The 25,636-nt window shown below is 30.6% G+C and overlaps 6 protein-coding genes across 12 annotated transcripts in view; 3 read left to right on the top strand and 3 right to left on the bottom strand.

Moving 5' to 3' along the window:
• The window catches only part of LOC143201478 (uncharacterized), a 22,025-nt gene extending 9,020 nt beyond the window's left edge, over positions 1-13,005 (top strand). The window contains exons 2-4 of the mRNA XM_076412582.1: positions 5,573-5,996; positions 12,212-12,465; positions 12,884-13,005. Coding sequence (XP_076268697.1) covers positions 5,573-5,996; positions 12,212-12,418 — 631 coding nt within the window. The 3' untranslated portion in view covers positions 12,419-12,465; positions 12,884-13,005. The remainder of the gene's footprint in view (positions 1-5,572; positions 5,997-12,211; positions 12,466-12,883) is intronic.
• On the bottom strand, positions 11,160-18,217 carry LOC143201481 (uncharacterized). 3 transcript variants are annotated; one of them, XM_076412587.1, is made up of 3 exons: positions 18,071-18,217; positions 17,848-18,018; positions 11,160-11,284 (listed from the first exon to the last, which is right to left on the bottom strand). In XM_076412587.1, the coding sequence occupies exons 1-3, from the start codon at positions 18,087-18,089 to the stop codon at positions 11,244-11,246; spliced, it is 231 nt and encodes a 76-aa protein (XP_076268702.1). In that variant the 5' UTR covers positions 18,090-18,217; the 3' UTR covers positions 11,160-11,243. The 3 variants fall into 3 exon arrangements, with proteins under 3 accessions (XP_076268702.1, XP_076268700.1, XP_076268701.1); XM_076412585.1 differs by lacking the exon at positions 11,160-11,284 and having other exon boundaries at positions 16,215-18,018; XM_076412586.1 differs by lacking the exon at positions 11,160-11,284 and having other exon boundaries at positions 16,215-18,015; positions 18,071-18,186.
• O-fut2 (O-fucosyltransferase 2) lies at positions 15,035-18,991 on the top strand. 2 transcript variants are annotated; one of them, XM_076412565.1, is made up of 6 exons: positions 15,035-15,283; positions 15,337-15,599; positions 15,655-15,892; positions 15,969-16,161; positions 18,405-18,582; positions 18,675-18,991. In XM_076412565.1, the coding sequence occupies exons 1-6, from the start codon at positions 15,177-15,179 to the stop codon at positions 18,953-18,955; spliced, it is 1,260 nt and encodes a 419-aa protein (XP_076268680.1). In that variant the 5' UTR covers positions 15,035-15,176; the 3' UTR covers positions 18,956-18,991. The 2 variants fall into 2 exon arrangements, with proteins under 2 accessions (XP_076268680.1, XP_076268681.1); XM_076412566.1 differs by having other exon boundaries at positions 15,036-15,283; positions 15,366-15,599.
• On the bottom strand, positions 16,215-17,607 carry LOC143201464 (putative methyltransferase-like protein 25). Its single transcript, XM_076412561.1, has one exon. It carries the CDS (start codon positions 17,605-17,607, stop codon positions 16,228-16,230), a length of 1,380 nt encoding a protein of 459 aa, XP_076268676.1. The 3' UTR covers positions 16,215-16,227.
• Positions 18,931-23,108, bottom strand: Vps35 (Vacuolar protein sorting 35). Of its 2 annotated transcripts, none has more exons than XM_076412553.1 (14): positions 22,845-23,108; positions 22,451-22,652; positions 22,175-22,390; positions 21,952-22,118; positions 21,737-21,901; positions 21,463-21,673; positions 21,181-21,371; positions 20,975-21,107; positions 20,645-20,922; positions 20,363-20,594; positions 20,128-20,310; positions 19,956-20,073; positions 19,753-19,903; positions 18,931-19,699 (listed from the first exon to the last, which is right to left on the bottom strand). In XM_076412553.1, the coding sequence occupies exons 1-14, from the start codon at positions 22,845-22,847 to the stop codon at positions 19,547-19,549; spliced, it is 2,403 nt and encodes an 800-aa protein (XP_076268668.1). In that variant the 5' UTR covers positions 22,848-23,108; the 3' UTR covers positions 18,931-19,546. The 2 variants fall into 2 exon arrangements, with proteins under 2 accessions (XP_076268668.1, XP_076268667.1); XM_076412552.1 differs by having other exon boundaries at positions 22,730-22,864.
• Positions 23,019-25,636, top strand: LOC143201472 (endoplasmic reticulum junction formation protein lunapark-B). Of its 3 annotated transcripts, none has more exons than XM_076412574.1 (7): positions 23,019-23,146; positions 23,245-23,364; positions 23,422-23,651; positions 23,747-23,991; positions 24,606-24,726; positions 24,783-24,961; positions 25,019-25,636. In XM_076412574.1, the coding sequence occupies exons 2-7, from the start codon at positions 23,338-23,340 to the stop codon at positions 25,384-25,386; spliced, it is 1,170 nt and encodes a 389-aa protein (XP_076268689.1). In that variant the 5' UTR covers positions 23,019-23,146; positions 23,245-23,337; the 3' UTR covers positions 25,387-25,636. The 3 variants fall into 3 exon arrangements, with proteins under 3 accessions (XP_076268689.1, XP_076268690.1, XP_076268688.1); XM_076412575.1 differs by having other exon boundaries at positions 23,049-23,189; positions 23,747-23,982; XM_076412573.1 differs by having other exon boundaries at positions 23,049-23,189.

Below are 25,636 nucleotides of genomic sequence, written 5' to 3'. Positions count from 1 at the left end.
CGAACGGTTTTATTCTAATTGCTCTAATTCTGAGACGGGAACGGCGATTTATGTCGAATATTATGTTTTATGGGGCAGAATTAATTATAATGACCTGTTCTCTTGTAATAGCGTTTACTTTAAAATTATTTTCTTAATCAAAATCGTAGACAATTTATAGCCACGCAACCGTTATTTAAATCAAATTATTATCAAATATACAAGTAGTATTCGTTCACTTTTATACATTGAAAAAACAACAGTATTTAAAATTGATTTATTTATTGTTGTTTACTAGCTCTAATATTTGAACAGGGCGCCACCCTTTCAACCACAGTAGAACTACAAGCTCGACACAATTTTAATCATTCATCTTTAACATATTTTTTTCATTGATTTCATCTTGCATCAGATATAACTACTTAAGCTAGCTAAAGTTAAGAAATACACTTATGCACTAAACAAGTTCGTGTGGTTTGGTTTGGTTTGGTTTGGTTCAATCTTCTCATTTCCTGTGCGTTGTCTAGTAGCTGTATTGCTTCCACATTGCTGCGAATTAGCAAACTTATTTCATGTTTTAAGCATTGATAATTAATCGTAGAAATTTGTTTTGGGTGCGTTGGATTGCTAGTTGGTTTGATGTTTTAGTGCAACCCCATATTTGCATCCCATAGGTCCACAGTGGCTTTATGATTGACTGATAAACCAATCACTTTGATTTTATGTCAAGTTGAGAATATCTACCGACTAACCGGTACAGTTGCTTGATTTTGAGTCTAATCTGCTCTGCTTTTTGTTTAAGATGATGTTTTCAATTTAACCTACCATCGAGATGTATTCCAAGCTATTTCGGTGAATCTGCTTAAGGAATCGGGCATCCGTCAAGTGATATTATTAGGTTTTTTGTCATTTTGCCGCAATGCAAATTTTACATGGGCAGATCTGGAGCTACTACGCTGTATTTTTCAGTCTCTAGTCCATTTGTAGATCTTGTTGACCGCTACTTGTACTTTTTCTACGGTATCTTTTACAATAGCATAACCAAAACTTCATAATTATATTTAATTTACATTGAACATTTCAAAGATACAACAATACTTCCAATAAAACAGCCAATGCACGTCGTCAACACCATCAAACCTATTGAAGTGAATAATGGAGTCCCTCCTATTGAAGTCTGATGCACGACATGTAACCAAATCGGTCTATAAAATTCGACACCGTTGTCATATGTAAATGTAAATATAATAACAGAACTCTAACCTACAAACTATTGTAACTATTTCATTAAATGTAGTTTAAATCATTCAATAAATATGTATTAGATGTACTATAATGTTAAAATTAATTATATTTTATAACGTTATTTTTATTTCATTATTTTTATTTACATTAGTATTTTAACGAAACGAAACAAAAACTTAAATTTGGTGTGGCAACGTTGGATTATAAACTTTGATGATGTGCATTGGATGTTTCATTGGACTATAATAACTTATGAGTGTGATTTAAAAAAAAAATTTACATCATTTCATGACTATTGAGATCTGGATTTACCACAATGGTCATGAAACATAACATAATACTACGGAATGGTGTTTACTTAACTTATATAGAAAATTACAATGGGCCCATTTTATAGAGAAGCTTACACATCAATCATAACCCAGCCTTGATTGATTGCAAAGACTAGACCAGGATTGATAGCTCAGAGAGGTTCAGTGCTAGGCAGAATCATTTGAGAACTTCACAAAACTAACCTTCATGGAAGGGCTGCAATTGCGAAACCCTTCATAGTGGAAGCACTGGACAAATTGGAAAAATAAGTCCTGCATATGGTTCGATGAATTATCGTTTATATTGTTTCCTATAAACGGACTGGGTTTATTTCTTCCCAAAGGAAATCTACGATCCGGGCCTATAATCAAATATGGTGAAGGTTCCGTTATGATTTAAACGACAATATCACGGTATTCAACTGGTGACATGACTGGCCCAATTACGAATGAATATCTCGATATCCTCAATGATGTAGTTCTTACTATGATTAGCATATTGCTGCCACCCATTGCTATAACAGGTCATTTGAAAAGTCCCCGGCCTACCATAGTAAAACACATTATTTTGGCAAAATTAGTTTCTTTTATTCAACATAATTCCCTTCAAGGGTGATACACTGATTATAGCAACCCTCCAACTTTTTAATACTGTTTTTGTAGTACGATTTGTCCTTTCCTTCAAAATGGGCTTCAGTTTCGACGATCAACTCTTCATTCGACGAAAATTTCTTCCCAACGAGCATTCTTTTGAGATCTGAGAACAGGAAATAGTCACTGGGGGCAGAACAGGAGAATGCGGCAGATGAGGAGGCAGTTCGAAGCCCAATTCAAGGATTTTTGCCATCGTTTTGACTGACTTGTAACACAGTGCATTGTCTTGCTGAAGCAGCACTATCTTTTTCTTTAAATGCGGTCATTTTTCGACGATTTCGTCCTTGAAACGGTCCAATAACGCTGTGTAATAGTCGCTGTTGATGGTACTTCCTTTTTCAAGGTAGTCAATGAAAACTGTTCCATGCGCATCCCAAAATACAGACCTTGTCAACCTTACCAGCCGATTGTTGCGTTTTCCCACGCTTTGGAATGGGTTCATCATGTGCAGTCCGCTCGGATGACTGCCGATTGGGCTTCGGAGTGAAATGATGGAGCCATATTTCATCCATTGTCACATATCGACGCAAAAACTCGGGTTTATTACGCTTGATCATCTTCAAACACTGCTCCGAATCATCAACTCGTCGTTGTTTTTTTCTAAAAGTGAGCTCGCGCGGCACCCTCTTTGCACAGAACACTTTCTCGTACCCAAATATTTGTGAATGATATGATCTACACGTTTAGTTGATATCTTTAGAGTGTCTGCTAATTCATTCAAATCTAATTTATGGTCATTCAAAATAATTTTGTGGATTTTTTAAATGCTTTCTTCGGTAAGAACCTCTTTTAGGCGTTCACTGCATTTACCGTCTTCGGTGCTCATTTCACCACGTTTAAACTTAACATACCAATCCTTGATGGTTGCTTTTCCCGGGGCAGTGTCCGAAAACTCGGCATCAAGCCAAGTTTTTCCTTCAGTTATATTCTTCAAAAAGCAATATTTTATCAACACGCGAAATTCCTTTTTATCCATTATTTCACAATAACAAAAGTTGCTTCACTCAAAATGGTATAATTCACAAACTAATGATCCGACAGCTGTCAAATTTATACACGCATCTTTTGAGGGTTAGGGCTAACTAAAAATCATATGGATTTAATTCTAGTAGCGCCGTCTATGTGTCAGGCCGGGGACTTTTCAATTGACCTGTTATTAATTCATGTCACGAGATGATAAGAAAGTAAATATAATTTTAACGGTTGGAAATTGTTCCATTTTACTTAAATAATTTGGAGGAAAATTTGTGGTTAATTAGCAAATTTTTCTCCCCAATTTGTGGAGTTCGACTTGGATTATTGGAAAATTTGATAAATTGACATTGGCAACTCTGCTACCTAGATCAATTCAACAAACTAGAAAACGCATTGTTGCAAGAAAACAGCAACAGTGAGTAACAAACGCCAAACCATCTCTTGCATGACAACGCTTGGCCATAGGTTACAAAAGTTAAAGATGCACAGTTGCAGCTCGAATGTGAAGAGCGACTGCTCCCAGTGAGCTCTATTGGCTCCATTTAATTTTAAAACCGAGAATAATCGGAGTTTGGCGCATGCATGATTGACTGTCGAATATATTAAGCAGGTAAATAAAAAATTTAAAAAATATTGAATAAAACGAAATAATAAAAATATAATTAATATATGTCCAGCTGTTCTGTTTTTATAAAAACATCATATTACATATCATCATTATTTTTTATAGATAAAAATACACAGATATGATAAATAATTGATTTAATGTTGAAACTATATATAAGGAAGGAAAAAAACATTAAACATTTTTTGAAATGACACATTTGTTTAAAAAAATATTGAATAAAATGAAACAATAAAAATAATTTCTATATACCTTTCTATATTTATAAAAACGCCATATTTGAACAATTAACAAGAACTCCAAGAACAATATAAGTAAACTTTAACATAAAAAGGACCAAAATCGTTTAGATCAAACAAAAAAAGCATTAAAAATTTACTACAAATCTCCAAATATTATCGCTACAATTCTTGATCCAGGCACCCCATTTATGAATTAACTACCTCGAGTTTTCGATTAACATATGGTACATTTACAGGCCTAAAACGAAAGCATGATTGTACTTCAGAGCTGAAAGACATCTCAGTCAATACATTATTATTTTTAAAAACAATAATTTATTTACCTATACTCTTAAATAATAATGTATTGAATTTTCCCTTGTCATTAGATCATTAGGGTGTCATTGGTAGTTTTATATTTTGTTGATATTTGATCCAAGTCTGCTTTTGTTAACACATTTTATTATTTAAAAATATCACTGTACGTTGTTCTTACACCTTAGCAAAATGCTGTCTAATTTCTTCTCCTCTGATTCTCTGAACTCCACATTCTTTGACTTTTACTTTCAACAAATTCTAGCTACATCTTAGCTATAAAATAAAATTTAAGTTATTACTCAAATACATTATGTTTAAAATAAATGTTTAATTATTACCAGTTACTACAGTTTTTGCTACTATTCTTGATGGACAAACCTCATTAATGACTTGACTAATTCCAACACGACAATAATCATTTTCTTCTCTGTTTTTGTTATCGTTAAATTTTGGCATATGTTGATACCTATAGGTCATTGAAAATATATTATACATTTGGCAGCTAAAATTCCCACTATAAACAAAATTAATGCTGTTTGGATTTTGTAACTTTTAAAAATTTAACCTTACATTCTACACTGCAAAATAATATATTTCATATAGTTTGTTCTTCTCTATGGTTTATTCTATGCAGAACAGTGCGCATGCAAATCCGGAGATGTTGTGGAGCAATACATCCTCTCCCAGCATACTCATCAGACATGTCGTCTTCTGATTACCACTTGTTCAGATCGGTTGTAGATAGGTCGTAGAAAATGATGTAAAATGTCTTGATTTATATATATTGTACCATTTTTTTTTTTCAATAAATGTCTTTTTTAATGAAAAAATGATCAGAATATATACAAACACCTAATATATAAGGATGTATAGCACCTTCTTATATAACGTGTTATTAAATTAAAAGAAAACATTGGCTTTACCACAGATCTGTCGATAATTTAGCAATTAATTTCCTCCCAGGTATCATATTTTAAATAATGGGGATCGTGTAAACATGGCATTACGCTTAAGAAAGATAAACAACAAATTTTACATGAAATAGCACTCGATCCATGAGTTTTCATCTAAAACCTGACATAAAATCGATGCCCCTTATTTGCGTAGAAGGAGCAGTTTCCAATAATAAATAACCCACTCTCTAACGTCCATTCGGCCCGAACTGCCGAAACCCCGAAACTTGCAAACTCCGGCCGCCGCTCTACGCCCCTGCAAAAACACATTAACCTTCTCGGACTTTCCAGAACGTCGATAATTCCCGGGCTGCTGCTGTTGCTCGGTTCCGTCGCGCCAGGCCACGCCCGCTACACCATGTACCAGGACGAGAGCTCCGCCCTACAGGCGATCGTGCCCCAATCGCGTCGCACCCGCATCTGCACCGAACTGTGCATGTCCGGATTGGGCGGGGCCTCCTGCGGCGACAACTGCTACGATCTCATCCCGACCAACATGCCTTTGGCCGGCACCGGCCAGACCAAACAGGAGCACGTCACCACCAACAACGACAAGAAGTATAACGTCACCGCTCGGCAGGATTCCTGCGACGTCCTGTGCAAGAACGGACTGGGCTATCCGTTGTGCAACTGTGCCTACGACACCTCCACCACCCGCTATGATCCGGATTTCGTGCAAGTTTGTTCGACGTTCTGTGTGAATTACGACTATCAGGTGGGTGAATTTGATGTGATCGTGTCGATAAATGTCATAAATTGTTTTAATATTGCGCGGTAAGTATATAAAAAATAATAGTAAAGCTCATAGCTTGCGATATATGCGAAAACTCTACAACTGCTCTAATATATTTCTTAGAGGGCGTTGCAAATGACATTGACAAAACTAGTTACCGTTAAAATAAACTAAAATGATGTTTTTGCGATAATATATACAGTTAATATCCATTCATTATTAATTAATATTAAATCACATTTAAATATTCATTATGTTTATATTTGAAGTATTTAATCCATCATAAAATATAATATAGAGTGGAAAAGTCTCCGGAAATAACAGTTATGTTAAGATACGATATTTAGAAAGATAATTTCGAATTTGACGCATTGAATTCCGTTTATTTTAGAAAGAACAGAAAATATTTCGATTTTGGCGCATGCCTACATATTTTGAATGATTGGATAAATGGAAATAATAAACATAGAATTTATATATGTCCAGCTATTCTATTTTGTTAAAAACACCATATTTAAATTAATTTACATGGACTACTCCAAGCACCAACATTATATATATGTGATTGATTGTAACGGTAGCCGTCAATGTCATTTACAAAGCCTTCTTAGATAAATATTAGAATATTAATTGTGAATTACTATTAATTAATAGAAAATTAATATCAATTTGAGATATTATGACAAAGAATGCATTTTAGTTTATATTAACGGTAATTGTCAATGTTATTCGCAACACCTTACTACTTTTTACTACAGTTACTCTTACCACAGTTTAGAGTTTAAGATACGTTATTTATAAAACTATTTTTTTCACTGCGCATGTGCAGAATTACAGGGCGTACTATGTTGCACAGAATAAATTATATTGCCTTCTGTCTCTAGTGACGATAAAGTAAAATACTTTTTTTTTGGTAAAATTGGTTTTTTTATTCAATATAATTCCCTTCAAGGGTGATACACTGATTATAGCGACCCTCCAACTTTTCGATACCATTTTTGTAGTAGGATTTGCCCTTTGCTTCAAAATAGGCCTCAATTTCGGCGACCACCTCTTCATTCGACGAATATTTCTTCCCAGCGAGCATTCTTTTGAGATCTGAGAACAGGAAATAGTCGCTGGGGGCCAGATCTGGAGAATACGGTGGATGAGGAAGCAATTCGAAGCACAATTCATGGATTTTTGCCAACGTTTTTACTGACTTGTGACAGGGTGCATTGTCTTGGTGAAGCAGCACCATCTTTTTCTTCAAATGCAGCCGTTTTTCGGCGATTTCGTCCATCAAACGGTTCAATAACGCTATGTAATAGTCGCCGTTGAGGGTCCTTCCTTTTTCAAGGTAGTGAATAAAAATTATTAATAAAACAATATTATTATATATTAAAATATTATAATTATTAATTAATAAAATTATAAAAATTATGAATTAAAAATCCCAAAAAACAGACGTCATAATCTTGCCAGCCGACTGTTGCGTTTTCCCACGCTTTGGAGCCGGCTCATCGGGTGCAGTCTACTCGAATGACTGTTGATTGGACTTCGGAGTGAAATGATGGAGCAATGTTTCATCCATTGTCAAATATCGACGCAAAAACTCGGGTTTATTACGCTTGATCTTGATCTTTAAACACTGCTCCGAATAATCAACTCGTTGTTTTTGGTCAAAAGTGAGATGGCGCGGCACCCACTTTGCACAGAGCTTTTTAATACCCAAATATTCGTGAATGATATGATGTACACGTTCAGTTGATATCTTCAGAGTGTCTGCTATTTCATTCAATTTCAATTTACGGTCATTCAAAATCTTTTTTTTTTTAATGTTTTCGTCGGTAACAACCTTTTTTGGGCGTCAATAGCGTTCATCGTCTTCGGTGCTCATTTCACCACGTTTAAACTTAGCATACCAATCCTTATGGTTGATTATCCTGGTGCAGTGTCCGGAAACTCGGCATCAAACAAAAGTTGGTTCACTCAAAATGCTATAATTCACAAACTAATGATCCGACAGCTGTTAAATTTATACATGATTGAATAATCTATTTATTAAAAATAAAAATAGAATTTATATACGTCCAGCTATTCTATTTTGGTAAAAACGCTATATTTAAATTAATTTACATGGACTACTCCAAGCACCAACATTATATATATATATATATATATATATATATATATATATATATATATATATATATATATATATATATATATATATGTATGTATATATATATATATATATATATATATATATATATATATATATGTATATATATATATATATGTATATATATATATATATATATATATATATATATATATATGTGATTGGTTCACTAGTATTACCACATATGCACTTAGCTGTTGCCTTTTTGGTATTGTACTGCCTGGAATTTATATATAGTACGTTCAATAGACAGTGGACTCACGTCACCTGAGTTGATGACGTCAAGACCTCGCAATGTTGCCGCATCAAGTCTGAGTTTTAGTTCATTTTAATAACATTTTCGTTCAACAATATTCTAATATAAATGAATTTTTTTTAACATTACAGTACATCTAATGCATATATTATCAAAGGACTTAAAACTATAATTAATTGAACAGTTATAATTGTTTGTAGGGTAGGGTTGTGTTTTATTATATTTACATTGAACTCTTCCATACCACCTATGAGTTAGAGTTCCAGGTGGTTTTTTTATGTAGTGGCATCCCCTGGAGGCCTAGTCCACCTAATTAATACTTATATATCCAATTAATATGTTTTACTTTCATTAGAGAGCATATTTACTTTTTAGGCTAAGTTCTTATTTTCTTCGGTACAGTGCTTCCTTGTAATGTCATTTTGATATCACTGTATTTCTCCTTAGTTTGTTCTGTTATTCCCTGTATATTTCTATATAAAATTAAATGTAATCACTACAGTAGCCCTAATGCATTTGCCATATCTGCAAAACAGTTAGTATTCTTCCTCTCCTCACACATTTTAACCAAATGCTCATGTATCTTCTGAACAATTATACACATATCTGAACACATATAACTTTCACACTCTACAATAAGATTTCCTACAATTATCATATATTAATTATATCTCACCTTTAGTTGTTTCCATTCTCATCACCCCTGGAATCCCATGTTCAGAAAGTTTCATTCAAGTGAATAACTAAGCTGTTAATTTCCAATCTATCTAACATCTGTTCACAATTCCATCATTTGTCAAGTTCTTCTTAAATGTGTCTTATCGAGTTTCATCTCAACCGAGGTGTTAGGTTAACAAGGTGTTATTAACCATTCCTGTTTCCAGCATTAAAAAGAATATATCTGCAATTCACGTTTGAAATATGTTATGACTAATAAAACCTAATCAGTTTTTATTCCAACCTCTACCTTTTTCCATGAATTTTTGTTGTCTTAACAATATTCTTATTCTCATCTTACCGTGAGTGACCAATGGATATATTGGTCCCCTTCTGAAATATTCATGTCTCATCTAAATACATAAATTGAAATAATAAGTCTTCCATCATTTTATTATATGCTTTTAAAAATTGTATTATTTTGAAAGCAATATCTGGAAGTTCCATTCGACCTCTTCGTGGCTTACCTTTACATCATTTAAATCTTATATTACCCATCAGTGTATGAAAGTTCTATATCCCCCAAGAACAGCATATTTCTAAACTTTCTATGGATACTTTTTAGACTTTTAACAGTTTCCTCTGGAATAAGTATATTAAATTGAGTTTATGTTGAAAGAATTACTCTCTGTTTATATACATTTCATATATTTGATGTCTGGTAAAAATAACATCAAGCTGATCTTGATTCGTTTCCCACTACCAAAGACGGTCTTTTTTCGGTAAATCTAAGACTATATTTTTCATTTTTTGAGATATTTCAGTGACCCTGTCCATAACTAACATTCAGTACAGGTGCCACACGCTAAAAATATTTTTAATAAAAACCGCAGCAACTTGATAATTAACAGTAAAAATGCTTACCTCTCTCACGAATTTTACTGGCAATTTTTCACCCCATTATCCCGTTCCTGTTCGAAGTAACTGATTAAAAATGCAATCTCCTTCATCTGGCTTCGGTATTTTCAACCATGGTATTAATAAGTAGCGACTTAAAATTTATCAAAACAAGCAAAGCGGTCAGGTAACGTTTGCCGCTTTTTAACCTGTAGTTATTAGAATTAATATATTGAAGAATTTTGCAGACGTTTGACAACCGCGCGACTTTGACAGGCTGATTCGGTTAGAAGTTCGAACTTATCACTCAGCATTCTATCCCTTTTTAAATAGAATAAAATGAGAAGGAAGATATTGTCTCACTCTAAAACTAAATTATAATTTGCGACAGCTACAATTTGATGATTCAGTTAGTTCACTGTTATTTTGCTGCTGTTTCGGAGTGAAATTTTGGCATATGCTAATTTTTATCCGATATCGCTGAAAATTTTTGGTTACAAAATTGGTAGCTAACGTTCTCACTAGAAATAGTATTGATGCTGTTTGGATTTTCATAACTTTTAAAAATTTTATCTCATTCCGCAGGAATCTTTATTCTTCCATATTTTAAAGCCAATGTATATTAAAACACGAAGAATGACACAACAATTTAAATGTTGTATTTAAATTATAAATGCAGAGTACTTAACAATCTAAATTTGTTAATGTATTCACTCGATCAATTCGAATAGAACGTATGGTCATTAGAGAAGGAAGACAATATAGTTTATTCTGTGCAACATAGTACGCCCTGTAATTGTGCACATGCGCAGGAAAAACAATAGTTTTCTAAATAACGTATCCTAAATTCTAAACGGTAGTAAGACTAACTGTAGTAAAAAGTAATAAGGTGTTGCAAATAACATTGACAATTTCCGTTAATATAAACTAAAACGCATTCTTTGTCATAATATCCCAAATTTATATTCATTTTCTTTTAACTAATAGTAATTTACAATTAATATTCTAATATTTTTCTAAGAAGGCGTTGTAAATGACATGACGGTTTCCGTTAATATAAACTAAGATGCATTATTTACGATAGTATATTAAATTAATAATAATGTTTTATTAATTATTAGTAATTCACATTTAAATATACATTATATCTCTATTTCGATTATTTAATCTATTATAAAATATAATCCAGAGTGGAAACTGTTGTGGAAGAACAGTTATGTTACGTCGTCTCTCCGCATATGGCGCTGATATCGTTTTAGATACTTTGTAAATCAAGTTTAACGTCCCACCTAATGGCTAATAAAATCAGAATTAATCATATAAATTAATGTAACTATTAAATATTACTTAGTATTAAGAAAATATACTACTACTACTACTAATACACAAATATTAAATTTGAAAGTGTATATTGCCGACTACAGACATTTCTTACTTTATTCACTAAATTTCTTAGTAATAGCTCTGAGTTCAAATATACTCAGATTTAATATTTTTTAAATTTAACTATAAATTAAAAAATAGACAAATAGAACTATATTATGTTGTGTACTAATAATATTAATATCCACATCATCCACTCTAACATTTATCGCCATACTCATTGTACGGATACGGATTAAACTCCATATTCAGAAAAACGTGAAAGTTAAAGTTTGATAAAAATGTCATTATAATGTCAAATAAATTGACATCGAATTTGTCATTGACATTTGGGTTGGGATAGGATTTCTTCTTACGTTTACTATTCCAATTCGCGATAAGTGGTAATTTGTTTCGACAAAAGTTAAAAATAATAGATGAAATACTAAACCCATAGTAACCATAGTTTTGTGCATTACGACAAATAATAACATGTAATTATATAGATCATACACATGAAAAATAAACACATGTTTAATTAACAACTTTCAAAACTGTCGCTGTCATTGTCATATGCTACCGTAGATTAAACGCTTAGTAAACTTTATTACTTTAATATATCCCATAATAATTCAGAAAATATGTTCTGTAAAATATAGTAAGTTTAAATAAATTTAAATATTTTTGTATTTAATTAGACCGAGTGACATATGCTTAGATACTGCTAGTATATAATAAAATAAGAAAACTAATACGTAAACGTACAATAATATACATAAGAACTATATAACTTATTTTACATAAAATATTTAATTATGATTCCTATACAAATTTATTGAATTAATAATTTATATATTTTAGATTTATGGCTGTCAAAATTGTACGCTCTATAAAGAATTTTCCAGTAAACAAACGGAAACGTCATCTATGGACGATTTCCAGGAAGCTAGCATGAATGTGGGTAGTACACTAGGAACTACCTTATCCATAGGTTGGGACAGCTGGTGTTTGGAGATGTGTTCGGATGGAAATGGAGGAGCAGCATGTAACTGCGATTTACTGCCATAACCCTTATCAATGTTCCTATTTATTTATTTGCGCTATGTAATATGTAGGTGAGTTATGTTTTAAATTGTAAAATAACGTCAAAATACAGATATGCCCATACTATAAGAATTATATTTGGTTGCATACATACACATATATTTCGTTGCATAAATATTCATTTATAATTTTGTCACATGTTATTTTTAATATTCTGTCAGTATTAATATAACACACAATAGTTTCAACCATTTACTTAAATCTAGTAGAATGAATAGCAGATACAAAAGCTACGTCAGCTTTTTAAGCGACGTAATTAATATCAAATTTATGTACATATAAGAAATTACATAAAAATTAATTTTAAAGTTAGAATTTAGAATTACATGGTAATAGGGTCTACAAAGCATTATATTCACAACGTTCATAATTTTATTTTTTATGATGTGTAGTTTCTATATTATTGTATAATTAAATTTCTTGTTGCAGAGCTTCATGCAAAGATAATGGAATATGTTGCAAATAGGTTATGAGTAACGATTAAACAGATAACTATTTTTAACATAACTTTCATTTTATGGTGATGTTTGTAATAAATTATTTATTTTTTATTTTTTCGTTTTTTATTTTTCGATTTTTCTTCCTTCTTTCCTTTTGACAATTGGAGCCACAAAGAAAACCTTTTAAATATTTTATTTCATCATAATCTTTTTAATGAAACATAAATGTAATTAGTGAAACTTCTATCAATTGTGTAGTCAATTTCGAAAAATTATTTAAACCAATGCTAAACAAACGACAACAAAATGTCAACTATTACATAATTGTGTATTTTAATGTAAATGTGTAGTTAAAGTTAATGTATTTTTATATTTAGGATGTATATTAATTTAAACTTAAACAAAGTCACAAGTCTTCCAAATGTGTAAATAAAAATTGTAAATAATTTGACAAAAAAGAATTATGCGTATTTTCTAAAATTATATATGATTATATGTTAGAATAACCAAATGTTTTCTGCATCATGCTATAATTCTTAATATCAAGTATGTTTAGTTGCAAATAGTTGAGTTATATTTGCAGATTCATAACTTACATTTCGCAGAAAATAAATGGTATAATTACTAGTATGAAAGATCACATATTATTTTCTCGATTACCATCACATTATTTGTAGTAACATTTTGTAACATAGATCTAGAATAATCATATCAAAGCCACAAACTGTACATAGCCTACTAAGATTTACCAGTTTATCTTCTTCCTACTTGTGGTCAATATTTTAAATTACTTTTTACCAGCATATTCTTCTCTGAATGTATTTTTGTTATAACGTTGTTTTCCTATAAATATTATATATTAACCAATTCCGAATCTGTCAAAGTCATGGGCATGATGTTTTGTGTGGTCTTCAACAAGATAAATATTGTTTGTGAACATAGTTAAATAGATATAAGTAAATAAATTTTGTAATATTTTACGAAAAACTGTTGTGTAACGACAATAAATAATTTAGGGAATTTCTAATCCTGTAAGACTATTAAATAATATGAATGTGCAATAGCTTGAAAATCATTGTTAACAATAATATAGGGACTATTTGCTGCTGCTAGTTGTTTGCTATTTAAAGTTTGTTAAATTCTAAATTTGTTTGGTATGCCATTATTAATTTTAATGTGAAGCTAATTATTAAATACATATATATTTGTAATGTTGTTTCATTTATTATAAAATCTTGTATACATGTATATTCAAGGATGTCATAGAGTAATAGTGAGAAAACTCAATAGATCTCTGGAGAAAAGTATTGCTACGTCCAAAAATCTAGATGGGACTATAATAGCCCAATCAAGTAATTTCATTGGTCTGTTTCAATCTCCATTACAGGCTCTTGTAAGGAAAACATTTTTCTATGAAGACATTTGATTGGTTCTCTGTAAGGGTTACTTAATTACAACTTAATAAGTTCATAAAGTACTATTTATTTGCCAACAACAGAACTAACTTTCCTACATAATATCTATATTTTATCTTCCAGAAGAATAAAACAAAAATACTAATTAGTTAATTTTATATATCAATAACTAATACTGTATAATAAATGATCGTATGTGTCATTTAATTACTATGCACTAATTGGATGAGAAAAACCACCAAAATGATGGGATCTATTAACTGGAAGATCATTGGAATTAGCATCTTGAACTAAAGGAAATTATATAATTTTGATTTTCATCGGGTTATAAAAATCTTCAATATATCACATCGTCAAATTCAAAACAACATTAATAATATTTTTTGATTTAGCAAATATTTACGACGTCTTATTAGTTACTATGGATTTTTATAATGATATATTGATATTATATTATGACTATATAATAATGCATTATAAAGATATAACATGTCCACAAACTTAAACGCATACGTATATATTACGTATATAAATACAATATGTGGAATATTGTGCAGTATATAAAGTTGCATAACGATATGTTCTATGTTTTATTAAAATAAATTTTGTTTTATTAGAATTTAATTTTAATTTTAAATTCCATATTCGATCAGATTATACATATATTTCGTATAAAAAAATATATTGGTTTTCGAAAAAAAAAACAATAAATATATTAAAATTTCTATTGAAATTTAGGTTATGTCAGCAATAATATAAACAAAAATTAGTGTATTTTAAAAGCGTTTATTATAACTTAAAAATTATGTACCAGTTTTATCATTTACTATAATTGAAATAATATATTGAACTAATATATCAGCAGAAATGTTTTATTTGCTAATTTATATTGTTTTCATAACACATCATAAATCTGTATCTTGTGAAGAAGTGTGTTACAAAGATAGCTGTAGTGATCCAGATGTTGAGTCTAGGTATTTGTTGATTTAAAATATAAGAATATTCATCCGCGTAACGATAATTTCAGATATCTTTTTTATGATGTTAACCCACCAGAAGGGTTTAACCTTCGAAGGGATGTTTATATAAGAATGGCTGTTCTGATGCACAAATTAAATAAATCTAGAGATCCAGCATTGAATAGTTTTAAATTGGTATTGCCTACATGGTCACATCTAGTACACTGGAGTTATAGTGAAGTTCCAGAATTTCTACCATGGTCAACATTTTTTGATATGCCCAGCTTACAAAAATTTGCACCTGTCATGGAACTTCATGAATATTTTACTAGTTTGTATACTAATTGTATCTAATTATGTTTTGTTTTGGAACTATGGACTTCCAGGTTTAAAAAGAAATAAGTATACCAAGTTATTGCTTGATCGAGTTTATATACTGCAACATTTTGAAGATATGTTTGAAACAGGTAATTTTGAAGAAAAATGGAAGGTTGAAAAATGTCAAAAAGCACCTAAATCCAGATATTTTTATTATTCAAATATTACTTCAAATAATGTCAAGTGCATATCTTTTCATGGTCCTGCTACAAAACTATCTGAAGTGTTTAAAAAAACAAATGCAAGGTAACAACACAAAAGATTTAGAAACACAAATATACAAACTTTCTTTCTTTAAGTTTGTAATTATTTTGGTTTGTAGGACTATTCTGTTGGAACATACAGAAGTTGCTTTACATGATCACTTTGGAAGTAAAATTTATTGGGAAGCTCGAAGAAGTATGAGATTTAACTTCAATCTGAGAGAAATTGCAAATCAATTTCGAGAGACATATTTGAATTCAAATGATGTAAATGACAATACCTTCTTGGCATCAGATTGGTTAAATGATAAGGTATTTATAAAACAGATAGTATTTGATTTAAGGGAGTAGAAACTGATACAAAATAAAATACACAATTTATTTTATAGAAACAATACCATAACATCTGGGTGATATAACAGGGTCAAAAAATTGAACCAAAAATGACTGTTGATGTCCATTTTCAAAAAGATACAATAATCTATCTAGTAAAATTAATGATTCTACCACAGGAGCTACCATACACCTCACTAAATAAAAAAAATTAATTTCATCTATTCTGGGTTCATAACTGTTATATAACTCGTTGATTTCTTCCTTCGACATCGTGACATTTAATTTGATTCTTTTTGCTGCTTGTTCTACATAATCCACAAACGTGCAACATTCTTTTCTGAATCGTCCGACATGCCTTTCCTCGCTAGAACGAGAACTCTCTATATTCTCGATAATGACCTCAAAAAGAGATCTGAAAAAAATCGATTTGCCTACTGATTCTTTGTTATGTAATATTCTTTCAACTGATTGAGCTGCAACCATTCTAGCACCCCTTCCTAAGGCTACTTTTCTTTTTTTCAAGTACTGACTTAATGGAAATCCGATTTGAGATAAATTATAGTTATTTTTGTTCGTCTGTGGTTCAAACTCATCTGTCAGATGATGGTAACAACACCCAACATTACATATAGTTTTGATTGAGTCATTATTGTTAAAAATACGTAAACAACTAGATGCCAAATTACCACAAGTATGAAGACCAACCAAACCAATTCCATTTGCCTCCTCTAAAAATATATTTGATATAAGTTGCTGGAAATCAACTTTTTCATCTACATATTTGGTTATTTGCTTGTAGAAATTAATAGTTGTGTCCCTTGTTTTATTATGGGTAACCACTCCATTCCATACTTTAGATAACTTTTTGGCTCTGTCTACTGCACCGTTTGTATTGATATAAGAGGCATCAACGCCCAAAACTGGAATTTTATAATGCAACGCTAGCATTGAACTCAGATAACCTTTACCATCCCCAATATCAATAACGTGAGTGGTCTTTGATATTTCTCTAATAGCTGATGCTATCCAACTTAGCATCTCTACTTCATGACTCTTTTTAGGCTTCATGAATACATCTAATTTAAGTTGTGATATATTATGACAACCTAGTTTTTGCAAGCTGTTTTGAAAATCTAAAAAATTCATACACACATTGGTATTCTTCAGAGTTAACTGTTTAGTTTTATTGATGTAAGAATGTAAAATTGGTAACGATTCTGTATTGTCATTATAAATTGCTTCAACTGCTTTCTTTAAACCATATTGTAGAGCTTCTGTTCGTAAATCATCTGATATGAAATCACAGTAAACATTTTTAGTAAAATAATCTACCATATGAACATTTGCTAAAGGAAGATATTTTTCCAAATGTTGCAGTGTCATATCAATTTGCCTAATTATTGTTGAATGTGTTAATGTCATTATGTTAAAATTGTAATCCTTCTTTTTTGAAATCCCTTTTAACTTTTAATTGCGTACAAACTTTTTTGTATAAAGCTTCAATTTGTTCAAATAATTGAAACAAGTCTATGTCTTCACAGTTATTGTAAGGAAATGCATCAATATATTGTAGTAGTTGTTCCAAATGTTTTACAGTTTTTTCCGTAATATTTTTGTCTTCTGGTTCACGTAAATTATATTCACAAAATGCTTTATAATAACCTAATTTAGATCCTATTTCTGCACCTCTATGGTAACCCAAATGATAACCTTCGATAGTATCTTCGCGAGAACCTTCAGTATATCCCTGTTTATAGCTTTCTTCTATTATTCTTTCTTCACTAAAGAGAATGTCTTCAAAAACATCATTGATGTTGCGTTCACACTCTTCTGCTAAATTAATTAAATAGTAGCAATTTTAATTTCTAATAAAAACTCTACTCACTTTTTAACGAAGTGTTCATAATAAATATGATTCAATTCACATTGTTGGGTGCCACAAAACAGAATTTTTAGGTTAGAAAACAACAAAACAATGCGTTCGGAAATAAGATATTCAAGATAATGCGATTCAATTTAAGAACGCACTTGTAAATAAGTATTCAATGGATGGTATTTTTTTGTTTAAATAAAATAATCTCTATAGTTAAAAATACAATAATAATTAACAATGAAATGCGACTTCTTTATATTAATTGAACAGAAATGTGAATTAAATTATGATTATTATTTTATTTAAGCCTTAGGATATTTATTTTTAAATGAATACACCTTTCTAGCCAAAAAGATATGCCCTTGGTGGCCCATACTTATCCGTACATCTTAGAAGACGAGATTTTGTAAGAGGTCGGCCTGATGATACACCAGATTTAAAATCCGTTGCTCAACAAATTTCGAAACAATTAGAGAATTTAAGACTCACAAAATTATTCATAGCAACGGATGCCCCTGACAGTGGTAGGTATTTTTTTAAGTACTCAGTATTTATAATAAGATTTTTTTATTTTAAGAATTTTTATATTAAGATTTAAGTTCTTTTTTACATGCAGAATTTATTGATTTAAAATCGAGAATTTCGGAAAAATATGAAGTATATAAGTATACAGCTCCTCATGACGTACAAGAAAAATTTCATGAAGCAGGAATAGCTATAATAGAACAAATAATTTGTTCATACGCTCGATATTTCATTGGAACTGCAGAGAGTACCTTTACCTTCAGGATACAAGAAGAAAGGGAAATTCTAGGTTTTCCTATTGATACAACGTTCAACGTTCTGTGCAAAGAAAATAACTGTAAAAAACCTTCGGTATGGCAAATTGTTTATTAATAACTATTATATAAATAAAATTACACTTAAAACAAATGAAATTAAAAGATTTTTAATATATAAATAGTTAACCATTGTAGTTATAATAATAAATAGTCTGGGAATTTTTATATAAAAATTGTGAATAAGCTACGAGATATAAATTACACCATACTTTTGTTGAAAGTGACATAGCGGGAATTTAAACCAATTAAATATAGTTTTTACCCTTTCTAAACAGGCTAACTAAAATTACATAACAACTTGGTTGCTATGTAAGGCAAAATTTATCAGTTATCACTACATTCTTGGTTGGTGATTTTTGTCTTTATTAATTTAGGCCTTACTAAAAACAACTTCTCATAAAGATCAAGACACCTTTACATAAACAAAGAATAATATAATAAATTCTATATGTATATATATAAATGCTATATCGCATTTTTCATTTCATTAAACAATGTTTCCTTCTTTGTGAATAATATTTAAGGACACTCGTCACTGACGTAGCTACAGTTACCTCTTAGTTTTCATTTTATATTTTAATATTCTGATACTTGAATCATACTTGATTACTAGTAATATACTTGCAATTGTTCCTAACATTTAATTCTAAATTTCTATACCTCTATAAATAAGATTCTCCTCAGGTGATTCTAATCTAGTCTTTATGTGCTCTAAAGTATTGTTAAAGTGTTTAGTGATTTGTTCGGTTTCATCTGAACTCTCCAAGTTCGGCAGCTCTTCCTTAATTTTCTTAATAACCTTTAAATCAACATTAATCAAACATGGTCTCAAATTATTATTATATCAGTTACCTGGTTCAATATTTCTATATTGACCTCTTCATTACCTTTCTCAAAGAAGTAAATATAATGGTTTAAAAGTTCAACAAATAATTGTACTTGTACACTAACGTCCATGCATTGCTTGGCGATTCTCAAGCCCTTTTTTAGACATTCAACAACTCTGTAAACACAATGTAGGTTATAAATTTTATGATGATGCAAATCAATATTACCGTTTGCCATCATGAGCTTCTTCCCTGTTACTTGCTAGACTTTTACCACTCCAGAAGAGATGGCTACATGTAGCCACTCCTCTACATTGATCCGGCTTTTTGAGAAGTTTACTAGCAGCTAAAACAATGTAAACAATCATATAGATAATTAAGAATATCATATATTTAGTACCTAATGCACATTGCGTTCTTAATGGGTCTGAATTCTCTTCTGAAAAGCAGCTTAACTGTTCAAGAGTACCTACAATCAATGTAATAGCTGCTAGCTGGGCTTTAGAATCTGAAATTTCGTCTTCATATAAAGAAAAGGCTTGTGACATGAATTCATATGCAACAGTCTCGTGATTTTCAAATCCTACGACAAACAAATAAATGTAGCATAATAATTGCTTAGAACAGAAACTTACCTATCTGATCAATAGCTAGAGCTCCTTGTAAGAACAACCTTAAAGGTAATTCTGCCAATTCTGCTTTTACCAGGGATGTTATGGTTTGGTGACAGAACTGAAATATTTTCGTGCATTTCTTATCCCATTTCTCTTCTTTCGTCGCCTTATATTTATAGGCAAGTTGATAAGCTTGGAAAATTAATGGAGGTAAAGTATATTTGATTCTTGAAGCTCCACCAGTAACTAAGATCTGAAAAATTATGCATGAAATAAACCAAATGATATTATAGTAATACATACTTTTTTCGCTATAGTTAAAATTAAGTATTGCTCATCAGGAACATTAGATTGCAGTTGATGGACAAATCTAGCCAACAAGCACTGTTCTTCTGCTAATTCCTCCATATCAATTTCCCCAACCATATTCTCATTTTTCTCCGTAACAAGAGTAGTCAACAAGGTCAATGCTTGCTCAGTTTCATCAGGCGTTGGTATAATAATCTCATTTTCTAACGCGTTGTTCAATATATAGATGCTTAAAGACTTTCGTCCATTATAGTCTAAATGTTGCATAAGACCTACAAAATAACTTTTTAGCTTGTATTTAGTTATAATATTTTTTATAGTAACCTGCATAATGTTTCAATTTAAGTACAACTAAAATATCATTATAGGTATCTAATGGTATCTTTAAGAGTTTTTGCAATTCCTTCGCCACCGATGAATTATATTCTAGATGCTCTAAACCAAGTCGTTGAAACATCTACAAGCAGAAAACCATTTTACACCACTAATACATTCAATATTATTAATAGGAAAACTGTATATTTATTTACCTCTACACTGGATAACATAACTTTATCTATGTAATCAATACGATCTGGGTAGCATTTTAAGGCAAGGTTTATTAAAGCTACCTGTAAAGCTACCATATCTTCAGGTGGTAAGTACTGCCTATTTGCAATAATAGAAGATACCTGATCAGAGAATACTTCAAAAAGTTGGACATCTTTTAAAATATTACCACCTAAAATATAATAATATATTTTTTTGCAATGCATAAAAGCAATGTTTATATCAGATTACTATTGTAAGTATAACTAATTAATGAATTTTACCTTCTCCACTATGACTGTCAGACCTCTGACTGAATGTTGCTAGCCTTTCCATAAGACTTATCACAATATTTTTTACATTAACACCTTGTTCTAGCTCTGCACATGATTTTAAAAATGGAGTCAATGTTTGAATATGAAATTCATCTGGAAATACTTGAATGATACATTCCATAAGATATTCTTGAGCTATGGCATCTCTGCAGCTAACAACCTAAAAACACATATCTTTCTTAGTATTCACATTTCATGTTTGTTCAGATCACAATTACAATACCTGCTCCAAAATTCCAGGTAAAACTAATTTTTGATATTTTTCCAAAGTAACAGATTCAAGTTGACTTAACCTCACCAAATTAGTACCGACTAATATCCTTAATTCCTCCCTTTCTCTTTCTCTATGTTGTCTCTCCCTAGAATGACCTTGATGTTGCATTCTTACCTACAATTCTTACATAAAGTTTTTGTAACTCAAATTATAAAGTAACAAACCCAGAGCTTATTCATCTCAGCAAAATTCATAAGAACAAAATCAATTGAATCCTTTACATTCCCTTCAGGAACATCACTTTCAGTATCAGGCGAATCAGGCAAAACATTCCTAGTACATTGTAGAAGATAGTTACGTAAAAACAACCCCCTTAGAGGATGTTGCACTCCTTAACAATGAATTTACTTTATTTATTTCGTTAATTATATTATTCTACAACATTACCTCTACACATCTCCACCAAATCTTTGAGTAAATGTCTTCTTAGAGAACTATTTGTTTTTATATACACTAATCCAACAGTAATCAATAAATAGAGCCTAGGGACAATATTACCAGCATACTGTACTAGTTCATATAATTCTGAGACTTTGCGTCCTTTTTGAAATTCCTCAACTAGATGTAATTCCAAATGTCGTAACTCATCAGTAATTGCCATATCTATGAATTATTTTTAAAAAAGAATAAATAATTTTCTGGTCATATGACATATTAACTCACATAGTTCATAGTAGCTTTTGGGTGATAACAATGAGGTTCTTAATTCTGCAAGCATAGCACTTGCATTTTTTAAAGCATCCATAAGTTTATTTTTATCTAAAGCCCTCTTCATTTTAAATGCTTCATTTTTTACAATAGCTAAAGCATCATGTAGGTATTTTTCTTGCTCCTCAACAGGGGATATTTGAGGCGGTGTCGTAGGCTGAAAATTATAAACAATTTAATATATCTATTATATTCAAACATCAGTTTAAAACTCAATAATTTCGTTGTTTTTACCAAAAAGTTCGTGAAAAATGACGCAAACTCTATTTTCCAAATATCTGGTATAGAAACTGAAGCCATAATGAAAGCAACTGCAACAACCCAAGTTGTTAAAAACCAGAATACTTACCATTTTTGTTAGACAAATTTACTTTTATTTGCACATTAGTTACAACTGTCAGATAATTGTCAAAACGTATTGGAAAATTGTATACGTTTTATTTGGTCGCAATGTTAATTTATAAAAATTTTCGTCAAAAGCATTATTAATGTGTTATAATAATCTTTTATAGTTGTGCCTTTGAACAAGTAATATTTTTTACGAGTATAAAATAAAAGGCGAAAAAACAAAATTAACAACTACTGAAAGTTGACATTGTATTTGTCAATATATGACATTGATAGTTTAAAATGAAACGTTGCTAGTGAAAGGTAACCGCCAATCAAAAAAATTGTTAAAAATCAGTGAAATATTGTAATTCATCAAGGATTGTTTGATTTGAATATGTAAATATGAGTTATATTTTTAGGGCGTATCGCTATTTAAACCATACAATGTTTAGCTGCGTTTGCACAGAAAGGTTAACTCTGTAAAAAAAATTAGATAACTTTTTTTTATAAATATGGGTATCATTATAGCAAAATTTAGGGTAAGTTTGAATTTTTTAAGAGATCATTGCAAAATTAAAATGTATTAATATTTTTAGAAAAAAATAAGCACATATGACATTTTAACAAAGCTTGAAGATGAAATTATTTCAATTGAGGAATTTCAAAAAAGAACTCAACAGACTCAGAGAAAAATCGTTTTTCGATTTATTTTTTTAGCAATTGTTATTTATGCCGCACTAGCTTTTTTATTGTACTTGTATTTTTCTCAAATTTCTCAAAATCAGAAACTTTTGTGGAGTATACCACTTGTAGCTTTCCCATTAATGTAAGTTCAATTATACACACCAACATTAATTTAATTAATCATATGAATTGTGAATTATTTTTTAAACACAGTTAAGTCTTTGATTGTTTAAATAGGATATGGTTAATAAAGAAATTCCTCACGTGGTATTACAATCGAAAACTAATTAAAAATGAAAAGAAGTTAGTTACTTTAAAGGAGAAAAAGAAAAAGATTTTAGAAAATGTTATGGAAACTGAAACATATAAGGTGGCCAAACAAATATTAGATAAGTTTGGAAATGAGCAAAAGAAACCTATTATTGCCACACCATTTGCACAGAAATCTACTCCTCTTGGTACTCCAAAAGCTGGTGAGTCAGGTATGTACAAAGTATAAGGATAAAATTTTCACATCACAGTTACATATTATTTATATTGTATTTATAAACTAACAATAATTAATGGATCAAAGAATGTAATGTGTTCAACGGACTGTAAATTATATTTTTAGTTATTATTTCTTTTATAAAAGTGGAAAGTAACAGTCTAAAAATAGTACTGTATTTTACATATGTACATTAGTACAATAAATCAACAATATTAGTCACTGGTTTTTATTCTAGAAATTTTATATAATGAAATGCAATTTTAAATTATATGTTTGTGTTACCTAAATTAAATTGGCCTATTTATTTTTAATATATCTTCTTGTTTTCAAATTTATTTTTTTTTGCTTTTCAATTATTGAAACAATAACAAACTTTATTTATACTGATGAACAAAGATCAAATATCCACTAAAGGTTACTTTTCAATGTATTCAATTTATTTCAATGAATGTTGTACACGTTCAATACTAAATAGCTTTTGAATGACAAAATAATGCATATAAGCAGAAAATCAAAGCTAATTCTAATATGTGATTATAAAATATATCTAATATTGATTTCAAAAAGACTTAATAAATAAAAACTATTAATAAATTATTTTGTTAGTTATTAGACAACGACCTGCTGCTGCCAAACCATTGGCGCAAAACCGTTTATCATTTGGTTTAGCCCCAGTCACACCATTAGTAAATCAACAGCAATTAGCCCTGCCAACGCCAAATCAAAGGTAAATTCTAGTTTCTCATCAATGTACATAATGCTGTTATTCTTTTTTTTTTCTAGAACTAACAGTATTTCCCAGTTATCTGGATCTTTGATTAGATCTCCCGCAGTTACACCCCTTCCTAGAAATATTTTACCTAGAGATCGTTCAGTGTTAGATAAAATGGTAGACTATTTAGTCGGGGATGGTCCGTCAAATCGATACGCTCTTATCTGTCAGAAATGTAGCAGCCACAATGGTACTAGATATATAAAGGGACGTGAATTTCGAGAATAATCGCGCTGCTTTTGTTTAGGTATGGCTCTTAAGGAAGAGTTTGAATATATCTCATTCCGTTGTTGCTACTGTTCCCATTTTAACTCAGCTCGTAAAAAGAAACCGGTGGGTCCCAAATTCGAGGCGCCGGTTATACCACCGAGAGCTCTGATGGCGGCGGAATCTTCCGATTCTGAAAAGAGTTCCGGAAGTGATTCTGATAGGGAACCTCTGATAGAAGAACTGAAAGACGATACCGATCAAGAGGATGTACCGAGTACTGACGCAACAACGGAAGAATCAAAAATGGAAGTAGATGACATTGGGAACAATGAAGAATCCGCCGAAACCGCTAAAGCTATGGAATGCGGCGATGCTGTAGATAATTCGACATTGTTAGATAAATAAAGACTGATATTTATTGTTTTCCATAGATTATTGATTTGATGCTATAATCTAGGACAATCAGACGATCCTTGTGCTTTTGTTAATCATTTTTATTTATTTTTTTATTATTTTTGTCTGTAATCGTATTTTCCTTTTGACAATAACGTTCATTTAATATTATAGGGAATGGTTTATATTACAAGGAATGTTTATTTACTAAGGGTGCCTTATGCCTTTCTCACTTATAATAAAGCTTGCTGGTTTGTTGTTT

Source organism: Rhynchophorus ferrugineus, unplaced genomic scaffold (genome assembly GCF_030347505.1).
Source record: "Rhynchophorus ferrugineus isolate W39M unplaced genomic scaffold, kcgeb_rfMv2 rfM8, whole genome shotgun sequence".
Taxonomy (NCBI): domain Eukaryota; kingdom Metazoa; phylum Arthropoda; class Insecta; order Coleoptera; family Curculionidae; genus Rhynchophorus; species Rhynchophorus ferrugineus.
Note: the sequence above shows the minus strand (reverse complement) of the source record. Positions and strands in the feature narration are given on the sequence as shown.

Coding starts and splice junctions, on each gene's coding strand:
- O-fut2 (XM_076412565.1), top strand. CDS start 15,177: ATGTTTTATTTGCTAATTTATATTGTTTTCATAACACATCATAAATCT. Junction 16,162..18,404: donor CAGATTGGTTAAATGATAAG/GTATTTATAAAA, acceptor ACACCTTTCTAG/CCAAAAAGATATGCCCTTGG. Junction 18,583..18,674: donor AACGGATGCCCCTGACAGTG/GTAGGTATTTTT, acceptor TTTTACATGCAG/AATTTATTGATTTAAAATCG.
- LOC143201464 (XM_076412561.1), bottom strand. CDS start 17,607: ATGACATTAACACATTCAACAATAATTAGGCAAATTGATATGACACTG.
- Vps35 (XM_076412552.1), bottom strand. CDS start 22,795: ATGGCTTCAGTTTCTATACCAGATATTTGGAAAATAGAGTTTGCGTCA. Junction 21,372..21,462: donor TGACAGTCATAGTGGAGAAG/GTAAAATTCATT, acceptor ATTATATTTTAG/GTGGTAATATTTTAAAAGAT. Junction 20,923..20,974: donor TAAATTGAAACATTATGCAG/GTTACTATAAAA, acceptor GTTATTTTGTAG/GTCTTATGCAACATTTAGAC.
- LOC143201472 (XM_076412574.1), top strand. CDS start 23,338: ATGGGTATCATTATAGCAAAATTTAGG. Junction 23,365..23,421: donor TCATTATAGCAAAATTTAGG/GTAAGTTTGAAT, acceptor TAATATTTTTAG/AAAAAAATAAGCACATATGA. Junction 24,727..24,782: donor CTGCCAACGCCAAATCAAAG/GTAAATTCTAGT, acceptor TTTTTTTTCTAG/AACTAACAGTATTTCCCAGT.